A 15000-nucleotide genomic window follows, 5' to 3' on the forward strand; every position below is an offset into this window, starting at 1 on the left:
TATATATATATATATATATATATATATATATATATATATATACATATATATATATATATATATATATATATATACATATATATATATATATATATATATATATATGTATATATATATATATATATATATATATATATATATACATATATATATATATATATATATATGTATATATATATATATATATATATATATATATGTATATATATATATATATGTATATATATATATATATATATATATATATATATATATATATATATATATATATATATATATATATATATATATAGGCGCAGGAGTGGCTGTGTGGTAAGTAGCTAGCTTACCAACCACATGGTTCCGGGTTCATTCCCACTGCGTGGCACCTTGGGTAAGTGTCTTCTACTATAGCCTCGGGCCGACCAAAGCCTTGTAAGTGGATTTGATAGACGGAAACTGAAAGAAGCCTGTCGTATATATGTATATATATATACATATATGTATATGTGTGTATATGTTTGTGTGTCTGTGTTTGTCCCCCCCCCAACATCGCTTGACAACCGATGGGGGAATGTTTAGGTCCCCGTAACTTAGCGGTTCGGCAAAAGAGACCGATAGAATAAGTACTAGGCATCCAAAGAATAAGTCCTGGGGTCGATTTGCTCGACTAAAGGCGGTGCTCCAGCATGGCCGCAGTTAAATGACTGAAACAAGTAAAAGAGTAAGAGTATATATCTTCATGTGTATGTGTGTGTGTTTTTATGCTTATGTTTGTTGCCCACCACTCGACAACCAATGTTGGTTTGTTTATAACCCTGTAATTTAGCAGCTCAACAAAGGAGACCAACAGAACGAGTACCACACTAAACCTATGAAAGTAGTGCCCCAGCATGACCACAATCTAATAATTGAAGCAAATAAAAGATAAAATAGCTAATAGCTATACTTTAGCAATTAGATGTCTAGGCTGCACCCAAATGTTCAACTGGCTTCCTCTGGTTTATAAGGCTGCCTAAACACACATAACTAAGGTTACTCTACAACAGGAGTGAGGAACCTATTTTTAGCCCTGGGAGTAGACTGAAAGTGCATTAGTACCTAAGAAGATATGGCGTACTGTGAAATATAATGAAATCTTTTATTCTTTGATTGAGTTTAGGCATTGAACTGTGACCAAGTTGGAATGCTGTTTTCAAAGGTTTTATAATTAATTATATCAGCCCTATTACCTTGTCTGGTTTGCATTTTGTCTACCTCTAAGTTCACATAATGAGTTTACGTCCTTTGAAAGATCATCATGCTACAGCAATTTACTCTCACACACGTACACAAGCACAAAAGGGATAAGCTTTTGCATAGTTTTTTAAGCTACTATATTTCACTGGTAAAGTATTAGTTATTCAGAGATTATAATAATAATAATAATAATGAACTTATTACAGTACTCAGGTGCACTACAACACATCAGAAAAAGTAACCAACACTTCATGAACAGTACATAGAAAGAGTATGCACAGGAAGTGAACAGTGATAAAGTCTTTAAAAAGAAGGTGTACTTACTGTTGGCGAATTTCAGGAAGCATGGAAGATGTAGGTAGTTTATTCCATGCTTCAGCTATTCTGAGCACGTAAAAAAAAATTTTTTTTAATTGGTAGAAGACATTTGACCAAAGTCTCAAGCAGTGGGATTGAACCTAGACCATGTGGTTAAAAAAAATGAATGTTGCTAATGAGTGTATATGATTTGTACACACATTTTAGTACATTCGTACTCACTTATGTACTTGTTTTTAATTCAAAACAACAATATCTAATATTTAATCCTGGCATGCATTTCTAAATATTCTATTAAAAGCAGAAAAAAATATTGGTCTAAAAATTTTGATACAAGGCCAACAATTTTGAGGGAAGGCAGCTTGTCAATTATATCAACCCCATTATGCAACTGTTCATTATTTTATTGACCCCAAAAGGATGAAATGCAAAGTCAACCCCAGCAGAATTTAAACTGAGAATGTAACGATGAATGAAATGCTGCTAAGCATTTTGCTTGGTGTACTAACAATTCAGCCAGCTTGTTGCTTTAAAGGGAAAGAAAGTATTGATATGTTTTAAAGTGGTTTCTTCAAGTTTTTTAAGCTATTTCATTTATTTATCCATACACATCTTTACAATATAAAATGTACTGATTGAATTAATAGTCATGATTTTAGCATCTCTGTTTAACAGAGACTGGGCAAGATTTAAATTCAGTATCTCAACCACTCATGAACATTGCTTACAAACTCAAAAAGCAGTGGAGGACCCATGACTTTTGGAAACAATTTTTTTCACGCTCAGAATTATTGAAGCATGGAACAAACTACCTACATTATATGTTAGCTGTTAGGATAGCTTTGTAAGTATTCTGTGGGTGCCAGTCTGCTGCATCCAGAGATTATATGATTGATTGTCTCTTGGACTACTACTACTACCAGAAATCATGATAGCCCCAAATACTTGATGCTATAGCCACCAAATTGGATATTACAGTTTTGGATACAGTTGTGCAGGAAAAAGAGGGGATGGTTAAAGCTGGAATTTCCTTAATCATAGGTCTACTTGATAAAACTTGCTACTAAACAAGTTACAGAGATGTAAACAAACCAACACTGGTTGTCAAGTGTTGGTAGGGGACAAACATTTACACACACACACACACACACGCGCACTTGTATATAATGGACTTCTTTGGTCAGTCCAGGCTATAGTAGAAGACACTTGCCCAAGGTGTCATGCAGTGGCACCTTGGGGGAAATGTCTCCTACTATAATGCCTTGTACTATAGTATCCTCTACTAAGTGTCTTCTACCATAGTGTCTTGGGCAGTGGAACTAAACCTGGAACCATGTGGTTGGGAAGCAAATTTCTTACCACACACCTACACCTGACGTGGAGGCACATGACCTAGTGGTTAGAGCAGCGGACTCGTGGTTGAGGGATCACAGGTTTGAATCTCAGGCCAGGCAATGTGTGTGTTTATGAGCGAAACACCTAAGCTCCACGTGGCTCTGGCAGAAGGTAATGGCAAACTTCTGCTGACTCTTTCCCCACAACTTTCTCTCACTCTTTCCTACTGCATCTAGCAGCTCACCTGTGACGGACTGGGCATCCTATCCAGGTATGGAACCTATATGCCAATGAAACTGGGGAAACTAGCCCTTATGAGCCAGGTATGGCTCAAGAAGGAACAAACAACAACAGCACACCTGATATAAACTTTTTCTTCTTAGACCAACTCATAGAATACTAAAATAATTTATTTATTGTAAACTAGACAAAATATACTTCTTAGGAATCAAAAGTAATTTTTTTTTGTTTTGTTTTATCTAAATATACTTTGATTTGACTGTTTGGTTTCTTATCTAGCTCCTTGTTTCCCCCTTTTTTTAATTCAGCGAAGATTCACAAAACTCAGAATAACAACAGAGAGTAATCTAGCACTATAGTAAATAATTACTCTACTTCTCTATTGATTACCTTTTTTCTTGTTTGTAAATTCAGATACACCTATAGCTATTTATCATAACTTTACTTTAATGGCAAGTTATCAAAAGTAGGTCAAGCAGTGAAGAGTAAATATTTGGAGGATGAAAGATACTAAAAGCTGGGAGATAATAAAATAATTGCTTCTATTTACTAAGAGTAAAAAAAAAAAAAGACAAAAATGTATGTATATAGGTACAGGTATGGTTGTGTGGTAAGAAGTTTGCTTCCCAACCACATGGTTCTGGGTTCAGTTCCACCACTGCGTGGCATCCTGGATGAGTGTCTTCTATTATAGTTCCAGGCAGACCAAAGCCTTGTCAGTGGATTTCATAGATGGAAACTGAAAGTTATCTGTTGTCGTCCTCGTCGTTTAACGTCCGCTTTCCATGCTAGCATGGGTTGAACGATTTGACTGAGGACTGGTGAAACCAGATGGCTACACCAGGTTCCAATCTGATTTGGCAGAGTTTATATATATATATATATATATATATATATATATATAATGGATAATAAGAGTGATTTACACCTGGTGGCTTACTGGTAAATCACTCATGAGGGATCAATGCTAGATGTGTCGAAACAATTGTTGTGATTAGTAATAAGTTCTCGTATATTCTATCTTCCGTCTTTCATTTGCCATATATGTGTGTGTGACTTTTTTTTTAATATTTTCCGTTGGTTGAGGGTAGGTACAGCTCATGAGGTTTGTGGGGCCTTTGAGATGGGTGACACTGATATGGTTGGTGTTGAGTGCGGATTTTGTTGGTTGAAGTCTGCAAGAAAAATGTAGCAGGAGGGAGTAAGGGGTGTGTGTGTGTGTGTGTGGAATTTTAGAGGATTGTAGTTCTAGGAACAAACGATGGCCTCAACAATTAGTGTGGAATCTGGGAGGATGGTGAGAGGAAGAGATGGTGTGCTGACTGAAGTGAATATGCAGATGGTTAGCCGAAATAGGGCAGATGGTATTGTTGTAGTAGTAGTAGTAGTAGCAGTGGTAGCAGCAGCAAGAGTAGTAGTAGTAGTAGTAGTAGTAGCAGTAGCAGCAGCAGCAGTAGTAGTAGTAGTAGTTGTTGTAGTAGTAGTAGCAGCAGCAACAGCGGTAGCAGCAGCAGCAGTAGTAGTAGTAGCAACAACAGTAGTAGTAGTAGTAGTAGTAGTAGTAGTAGTAGTAGTAGAAGCTGAGAGAAGAATCTGTAAATCAATGGTTATAGCATAATGGAGAAGCAATCTTTACCAAACAACCAATCATAAAATGGCTTTTGAATTTGTTCTCTATATCAGTATTTTTATGTTTGAAATTTGGTCAGAAATAAAATATTAATTTCCTCTCAGAATCATATAATAACTTTTTCCATTTATAAATATTTGCAACAGAGACAGTAATAACACCAAGAGGTAATATTTATCCCCACTTAAATGTGGATGTGCTGTTAGAACAAACTATACTGCAGTAGGTACCACGAGAGAACTTCTCATATTGGCTTTTGGTGCAAAACGCACTCAAGGACAGTTTAGGCATGGGTTTTGCTCTTCCAAATGCCAACCGCTTTACAGTGTGGACTAGCTGCTTTTTATACGGCACCAGCACTGGCAGGGTCACCAAGTAACTTGCAAGACAAAGAATATTTGAGAGAGGAAGGGGCATTGAAGGAGGTGGTCTTAGATGAGGAAAGGTTACAGTGTGACTGAGAGAGAAACATCAATAGCATATAAACAAGAGTACATTTTTGCACCAAAAGCCAATATGTGAGTTTCCCTCATGGTATCTACCACAGTATAGCTTGTTCTAACAGAACATCCATGTTTATGTGGGGATAAATCTTTTTGTTTTTGATTTTTAAAAAGCATCCAGTTCAGGAGTAAATTTGATTGGCACTTTTTAAAAAAAAATTTTGATTAACATGACTTGTAGATATAATAACTTTAAGCATAGACTATAATGTTACAATGATATTAGGTCTCAACCAACTGGTTAGGTCTGACCAATGAGAGAAGCTCTAAGTGATCACTCAACCTGTTAGAAATATCAAATAAATCTGTGAACGACATCTTACTATCTTTAATAAGAGCAAGAAAATATCATCATCATCATCATCATCATTTAATGTCTGTTGTCCATGCTGGCATGGGTTGGACAATTTGACCAGAGCTGGCAGCTGGGGAACTGCACCAGGCTCCAGCCTGATTTGGCATGGTTTCTATAGCTGGATGCCCTTCCTAACACCAACTACTTTACAGAGTGTGCTGGGAACTGCATGGGCACTTTTATGTGACACTGCATAGGCACGTTTATGTGACACTGCATAGGCACTTTTGCGTGACACTGCATGAGTGCTTTTGCATGACACCACACAGGTGCTTTTATGTGGAAATCCAAGACACAATGTTTGACTCTGAGATTGGATGGCCATAACTGGAATGCCTTTGATCATAGGTTTTTGTACATTTGTTTATAAACACTAAAAACCAGAGGGTCTTAGACACTTTCTAAAATTTATGCTGAGAATTCTGTTTTTATTTCAATTTTACTATACTAGATGATTCAATGGGAGACATTCTGAACAATGGGAGGTTAAGAAATTTGCTTCCTGACTATATACTTCTGGGTTCAATCTCACTGTGCAGTATTTTACTAAAGCTTCCGGTTGACCAAAGACTTGTCAGTGGAGTTTGATTGACCTGTCAGATGAGAGACAGTTCCTGTTCTTGGGTGGAATATATAATTTGTTGCTTGGTCTAATACCACCACTATGACCACCACGACCACCATCTGCAAGCATTTAAACAAGGTCTCAAAGTCTGAGAATAACTTCACCATTTCCTTCCACATGTCTCAGCACCCTTAGAAATGATGATGGAAAACTGTTCTTCCTCTGACATTTTTGACTGCAAGAAAAAAGAAAAACCCCACTGTCGTTGGTAAATCTGCTATATTAAAAGCTATTACTTTTGGATTAATCTTAATAATGGCTATGGGTACAATTTAATCATAGGGCATTTAAGGATATCATCAATTTACATCTTTGTTCATCTGTGTGTGATTGTGTGTGTGTGTATGTGTGCACATAAGCCTGCTTGCTTCCTATATGGTAAGTTCTGTAACCCATTTTAACATAAAGGCATCTGTTGAAGACTTTGTCTTTAGAAAATGTATCTGGAACAAAATCAATTCACTAAAATGTATTTCCTTCCAGGAATTCAACTACAGAAGTTGGATTCAGTTTTGACATTTTATCTCTACTTTAAATTGTTGCTGTTTGCTGTAGGAAATTGTTCCTATACATATATGCGGGTGTCGCTTTGTGGTAAGAAGTTTACTTTCCAATCACATGGTTCTGGGTTCAGTCCCATTGAGTGGCACCTTGGGAAAACATCTTCTACTATAGCCCCAGACTAATCAAAGCCTTGTGAGTGGATTTGGTAAACAGAAACTGAAAGAAGCACACACACACACACACACACACACACACACACACACACACAAACACACACACACATGTATGTATAAGTATGTATCTATGTGTGTGTGTGTGTGTGTGTGTTTGTGTATTTGTGTTTGTTCCTCACCACTTTGACAGCCAGTGTTGGTTTATTTATATCCCTGTAACTTAGCAATTTGACATTTTAAGACTGATAGAATAATACAGGCTTCAAAAAAAAAAAAAAAAAAATGAATACTGTAGTCAATTCATTTAGCTAAAGACCTTCAAGGTAGTGCCCCAACATGACCGCAATCCAATGACTAAAGCAAGTAGAAGATAAAAGAAAAAGATTATGATACCTTTCTTTAGCTAAATGGAGTGACCCATTTGAAAGTTAACTATGTTGGCCATGCACGCAACACAACATTGGTAGCAGACTATGACTTTTACTCCTTACTTGCTAATTGCCATCTAATAGACTCAAGACTTCCAAACCATTTATAGTCCGACTGATCTAAATAATATTTATTACACAAATAAATTTAGTGCATGCTGCATTTAATTTTCTTCAATTATTTCCTGATATACTTTAATTAATTGAGTGTGGTAACTTGATAAATTTGGTATTTCTGCTGTGCGTTTGACTTCTGTACATTTTTCAGAAAATAGAATAATTTACTCTGTCATCGTCAACGACATTAAAATTACAAGGTTATTAATTACTTATTTATTTCTGTGCAAGTTAGAAACAGTTGTAGTTATTTCGGTTATAATTGATTAAATATGCTGTTTTTTTAAGTCATTATCAGAAGACAGGATGAAAGATCAGCAAGTAAATATTATTCTTTTCTACTCTGGGCACAAGACCCAAAATTTTGGGGGAGGGGGCAGTCAATTAGATCGACTCCAGTACGCAACTGGTACTTAATTTATTGACCCCCAAAGGATGAAAGGCAAAGTCGACTTCGACTGAATTTGAACTCAGAACGTAAAGACAGACGAAATACCGCTAAACATTTCACCCAGTGTTCTAACATTTCTTATTCTGCTGAGGTCAACATTACCTTTCTTTCTTTTGGGGTTAATAAAATAAGTACCAGTTGAACATTGGGGGTCGATGTAATTGACTTACTCCTTCCCTCACCTTTCGTACTTTCTGGGTTGATAAAATAAGTACCAGTGGATCACTGGGGTTGATGTAATCAACTTATTCCCTCCCCCAAATTGCTGGCCTTGTGCCAAAATTTGAAACTATTGTTGTTGTTGTTGTTGCTTTTTTTGTTAGTGTTTGTATTTTATTTCTTACATTTTTTTTTTTAAAATTTCAGATAAAAGACTGTGTGGTCAAGTGAATTCGATAGTACACTTCCCTGGCACATAAAAGTTCAATTTTTTTTAAAGCTAAACTTTTGTCAACTTTTGGCGTTGTGGTTATACACTTCGAAGTAAAAGCTGTTTCTACATTATTCGTATTTCACATGACGAGACTGTGAAGAAAGTTCAAATATGGGGAAGAACTCTAAGAAAAATCAAAGTTTATCGAAACCTCCAGTTGAAATCCAGCATGATGATTACGTCGATGCATTTATTCCAACACCACCGGATGGTGGTTGGGGATGGGTCATTGTAGTAGCTTCTCTCCTCAGCAACGTTATTGTTGATGGAGTTGCTTACTCTTTTGGTGTTTTCTTTGATGAATTTGTTAATTATTTCAATGAATCAAGAAGCAAGACCTCTTTAATAGGATCTGTACTAGCTGGTACCTACCTCTGTGCAGGTAAGTCGATCTTTATCCCTTTTGCATTCAGATTACTCTCTCAAATGTAAAGTTTATCAATTCTTATTGATTTGAATTAATCATGCATTGTCTCATAGCTTCAACATTTCAATGATGTGACTGCTTATTTTTAGAATGAAAGTAAACAAACAAAGTTTGTTTTTAGAAGCGTTGAGATGTATTGTAAGATACAGAAATAAATTTTTTATTCTCAAACGCGTGATAATGCTATAAATAGCATGATCAGGATAAATTACCCATACATTGCAGAAAAATATGTTACTGGCCAGCCATTAGACTCGAACTCACATCTCTGTGATTACGCGTCAAGTGTTTTACCATTAAACTAAACTGCCCAGCAACGAATTCTTCTGCAGACATGTAATTTTTGACCCAACATAAAAAAAAATTAATTAAGCACTAGGGTCGATTTGTTCAACTAAAATTCTTCAAGGTGGTGCCCCAGCATAGCCACAGTTTAATGACTGAAGCAAGTAAAACATAAAAGGTATATGTATGTGTGTGTGTGCATGTGCACATGTGCGCATACGTGTGTGTTTTTTTGTGTTTGTGTTCACCATTGGTTGACTACCTGTGTTGGTTTGCTTATGTTCCTGTAACTTAGCAGTTCAGCAAAAGTGACTGATAGAATAGGTACCAGACTTTAAAAAGAAAAAAAGAAAAGAAATGTACTGGGGTTGATTTACTTAACTAAGAACTTCAAGGTAATGCTCCAGCATGGTCTTAGTCCATGAAACAAGTAAAAATTAAAAAAATTAAAAAATGGATAGTCCATTTAACTTTAAATAATGTGAAAAATATTTCTGATGATATTCATATCTAAATTAAATTTTAACCAATTTATTTCATGATGGCTTAACAAATTTGTGTTGTAATCATAAGAGAACTTGATAATCTATTATTCAAAGTTGTTTTTTTGCTCTAAGTGAACTTTTCTTTTAGGTCAGTTCCAATTACTTCGGTTTATATCGTCCTTTGCCTTTTTCTAATTTTTTAAAAAACATTTTTTTTTAAACATGTCTTAAAACTACAGTTCACTTCCTGTCACCAATTTTAATTTCACATTCAAATCTCATCAAACTTTTTTATGTCTTGTAACACTTTGTGTCACTAATCTCCAATTAACTTCTGTTATCACTTCCTAGGGTTAAAATTTCCCACCATCAAATCACATTAATTTCATCCAACATTACACACACCCCACCTCTCTCCTCCCAGACAGTATCCATTTACTGGGAAATGCACGCTCGTGCACTACATATCTATCCTTGTTTTTTTCAAAGACACACCCACCTATTGTGAAGCTATCTGCTATGATATCACGGCTCTGACTGTGAAAAGCTACCAGGTCATCTTAATGCAGTGGTTCTTAAACTCTTTTCATTGTCTTACCCCCTAAGACTCTCCAGGGTATTACCATGACCCCTATAATAAATTTTGTAATGGTCTTGGAATGCAAAGTGCCATGGGAGTAACAGCTGGAGTGAAGGCATATTCAATCATGATACTGCTAGCAGCTGCAGTACATGACACTGCAATACATCAATTCACCTGCAATGCAATACTCAAATTATATGAAATAAATTACTTTCTCCCAAACCCTCTGTCACCCCCTCCTTCCCTGAGAAATCCTAAACGACCCCCAGATTAAGAACTGCTGTCTTAATGACTTAACTAGTTCAACCTGACTCTTTCTACAGTCTTTGGGTTTGGGACTTTACATATTTGCTCCAGGTAATTATTTAATGTACTGAGTATACTGCAGGTGTTTCTTCACAGTTTGACAATGTCCAGAGATCAATGATGATGATAGTGATGTCAAACAAAACATTATATAAAAAAAATCTTCAGACTAAAACAAACACTAATTGATGATGGTTATATAAACAAACCAGTGGACCAAAGCACAGAGCAATACAAAATCAAATACAGCACAATATACATACATATGATATTATATCTATTAAAATATCAGAAATAAACAAACTACTCATAAAGTGTTCTACATAAATAAAACTCACATGTATATAGATGCAAGCATACACACACACACACATACATATATGTGTGTATGTGTGTGTATATATATATATATATATATATATATATATATATATATATATATATATATATATATAGATAGATAGATAGATGTATAGATACATGCATACATGTTTCCTTATATATGCATGTATTCATATACATATATATATATGTATATGCATATGCACACACACAATATACATAATTGGGGAAGTTTGTTTGTTTTTATGTTTATCTTCTCCTCTCTTTCTTTTGTATGTAACTATTTCTGTTCTCTGCTGCCAATACAGTGCTGAATCTCTATTTTGCTATTCCATCATTCATTTTGCTCCTCATTGAAATTTTTGTAACTTCTATTTGTCTTTTTCCTTCACTTTGCTCTCTTTAATTCCCTTTCTGTCTCCCTTTATTACATACTTCCCCTTCTCTCTCTCTCTCTCTCTCTCTCTCTCATACTATCAATACTTTCTCTGCATTCCCTTATCTTTCTCTCTCTCTTCAGAATTCAGTTGCAAATGCAACAGTTTTAGCAGAAGACTTGATTGATGTAGTGCTGTTGCTCATTAAATAAATAACCACTAATTTTTAATTATCTTAGGCAAGAAGATAAATTTTGTGAATGCAAGTTCCAACGAGGGTCATGACCCCATGTAGTCTTTAAAAATTTTTTTAAAAAGAAATTTGTTTTCAAATGATGTTGGCATCTGTAAAGCCACAAGGAAAATATAAAAAAAGGTGGGCTTTCTGTATGCATACATAAGATTCACTTTAGCCAACTTGAAATATAATCTTAGTAAATAACAAAGTGAAATCATTTAAGTTGAGAGAGAGATGAAAAGTGATAAAGAGTAGAAAGTATGAATATGACATTGTGTGACGGGCATAGACATATACTGCTAATAAGAGGCATTGTAATTTCTGCACAAACAAGAGCTTAACCATACTACTAAAGAACCAGTTCACTAGAAACACAGTTTACAGATATCTTTTTGTTGTAAACAAATACATGAAAACTCACTGACACTATAAACAAAGAAATAACCTACATATTGCCAAACGTATAACTTTATCTACCAAACTTATAGTCCCAGATCTATTATAATGCATTAAACTTAAATTTCCTAATTAATATTGGCTACTAATTTCTATTTTAATATAATATCTTAGTTAATCTATTTCATCTGAACACTAATTTATTTTTACTTTCTAAAACCATCTATCCTTGAATTTCAACTCTATTCTAGATTGAATAACACATTTTCAAATTGCTTAAGCAAAGATTTTCTCCAACACACTCTCTACTTAAATTTCAGCCTCTAATTCTTTAGCTGTTATATTTTTACTGAAATACACTGATTTTGTTTCACTTAATTTTGAGAGTAGTGAAAATTTCTTTTGTAAAATGACATTGGCAGTATAAAACTGATGTAGGGCAGTGAGCTAGCAGAATTGTTAGCATGCATAAGGTGACGAGCTGGCAGAAACGTTGGTAAGGCGGCGAGCTGGCAGAAATGTTAGCACGCCGGGTGAAATGCTTAGCGGTATTTCGTCTGCCGTTACGTTCTGAGTTCAAGTTCTGCTGAGGTCGACTTTGCCTTTCATCCTTTCGGGGTTGATAAATTAAGTACCAGTTATACACTGGGGTCAATGTAATCGACTTAACCCCTTTGTCTGTCCTTGTTTGGATCTCATCAAACAGCGAACTCATGTAAGCATGGAAGATGAACATTATTGATGGTGATGATGATCTACTTCTTTATAATCTACTTATATATCTTTAGCCTCAACCTTTTATACCATCTAACTTTTACCATTTTTTTCTTTCTCTTTCAAACTTTTTCAACCTACCAACGTCTAAGCTATATCTAGATCTTAGTTATTCTGTTTTAGCTACAAAATTCCTCTCTATTCATCTTTATTTCTTTCTTAAAATTCAATGATGATTTTTCTCATTGTAGGTTTTAAGAAAAAAATATTTGAAGTAGAATATTTTAACTGAAGGTGTTATTCTCCTTTTTCCTGAAACTACTCCTACTTCAATCAAAATTACAATTATTTTAGACCAGTGTTGATATATTTTTAGATCGTAACCTTTAATATTTCAATCTCTCTTCTATTGATTCATCATATTCTAACTTTAATATTAATTCCCATGGTAAGGTGGTGAGCTAGCAGAATTGTTAGCATGCTGGGCAAAAGGCTTAGTGGAATTTCTTTTGTCTTTACATTCTGAGTTCAAATTCTGCTAAGGTCAACTGTCTTTCATCATTTTGAGGGTAATAAAAATAAGTACCAGTTGAGCACAGGGGTCAATATAATTTCTGGACTCTTGCCAAAATTTGAAACTAATATTAATTCAATTTATTGTGGCAAGCTGGCTGAATCATTAGCATCATGGCATTTTGTTTATCTTTGTGTTGTGAGTTCAAATTCTGCCAAGGTTGGCTTTGTCTTTCATCTTTTCAGGATTGATCAAACAAGTTCCAGTTGAGTACTGGGGCCAATGTAATCAACTAGCCCCCTTCCTCAAAATGTCAAGCCTTGTGCCTATAGTAGAAAGGAATATTAATTCTTATTTTCAGGCTTTTTATGTTCTGAGTTCAAATTCCACTGAGGTCAACTTTGCCTTTCATCCTTTCAGCATTGATTAAATAAGCACTACTCTTGTATTAGGGTTGATGTAATCAACTTGCCTGTTCCCTCAAAATTCCTGCTCTTATGCTTAGAGTAGAGACGATACTAATTCCCATCATTATACCATTTTTTTTTTAAATGGAAGGGCATGCTGAAAAGTTCCGGGCTTTAAGGGTATCACGAAAGGCCCGGTTGGTGGCCTAGCCTTCCAAGTCCTTTTACAGGGCTTAGAAAAACTGAAGGACTCCTGCAATAAGTGTGTGAATCTGAGAGGGGAATATGTTGAATAAAATCATAATTAACTGATCCTCCCTTCCAGCATCCCGTTGTACATTTACATTGTTTAGATATCCATTTATCCTTATTTTCTTTCCCTCTGCTTAAAACAAAAATCCTTTCCCAATAGACCCCTGAATTCATCCCAAAGTCTACAAATGTTTAAAGTTATATAAAATTCCCAAAGACAACCAACTGAATTAATTTTAAGTTTTTATAAATCTAAATATGAGAGAATTTATTACATTCTGTAAAATAAATAAATGTGCCCTTTTAAAGCCTAGCCAGGCTCATGGGCCCGGTTTCTCGGATTCAATCGTGTATGTGTTCCCCAGCTAGACGGCACACCAGTCCATCGCACCGTTACTCATTTTTGCCAGCTGAGTGGACTGGAGCAACGTGAAATGAAGTGTTTTGCTCAAGAACACAACGCATCGCCCGGTCCAGGAATCGAAACCACAATCTTACGATCATGATGCTGACACCTTAACCACTAGGCCACGCACCTCCACTATTACACTCTGTAGTCTATTCTAAATTAGTTTAATTAGGAACTCAAAGTACCCAAATATTATTTCATTTGATAAAGTTTTAAAATCATTTATTATTTCATTCAATGAAAATTAGTGATGACTGTGTGATTAAAAAGCTCACTTTGTAACCATGTAGTTTCAAGTTCAGTCCCACAGCATGGTACCTTGGTCAAGTGGGTCCAACTATAACTTTGGGCTCACTAATACCTTGTGAGTGAATTTGGTAGATAGAAACTGGAGGAAGCCTGTCATATATGTATGTGTGTCTTTATGGTTGTGTTGAGTTTGTCCTCTACCACCGTTTGATAGAGGTGTTGGTTTGTTTACATCCCTGTAGCTTAGCAGCTCAACAAAAGAGACTGATATAACAAGTACCAGATATAAAAAAATAAATACTGGGTTCAATTTGTTAAAATAAACCCTTCAGGGTAATGGCCCAGCATGACTGCAGTCCAATGATTGAAACGAGTAAAAGATAGAAGATTGTTCTTTTTTTTTTTAATTCACTATACAAACAAGAAAATAATTTCCCCCTTTCCACTGAACTCTCTTTAAAACATCAGTTATATAAGCATCTGATGGATCAGAAAGTAAACAATCTTAGTTCTTTTATGTTTGTCTCTACATGTACACTTTTCCCATTAATCAATGGATTTCTTCTTCATTTGAAACCAAACCTAATTTTTTTTTTTTTCGCTCTTTTTTCTTTTCTCTTCTCTCCCAATCTTTATATCACCCCTGCTTCATCGTCCTCTTTTTCACTCACTTTCTCCAACAAAAC

The 15000-nt window shown here is 35.1% G+C and overlaps 1 protein-coding gene across 2 annotated transcripts in view; it reads left to right on the forward strand.

The window, feature by feature from the left end:
- The window catches only part of LOC106872145 (uncharacterized), a 67145-nt gene that overhangs the window by 30526 nt on the left and 21619 nt on the right, over nt 1-15000 (forward strand). For both annotated transcript variants that reach the window (XM_089338052.1, XM_089338053.1), the window contains exon 2: nt 8264-8712. In XM_089338052.1, the coding sequence (XP_089194178.1) occupies nt 8442-8712 (271 nt within the window). In that variant the 5' untranslated portion in view covers nt 8264-8441. The remainder of the gene's footprint in view (nt 1-8263; nt 8713-15000) is intronic.

The sequence above is a fragment of the Octopus bimaculoides genome, chromosome 20 (genome assembly GCF_046866305.1).
Source record: "Octopus bimaculoides isolate indiv1 chromosome 20, ASM4686630v1, whole genome shotgun sequence".
NCBI lineage: Eukaryota > Metazoa > Mollusca > Cephalopoda > Octopoda > Octopodidae > Octopus > Octopus bimaculoides.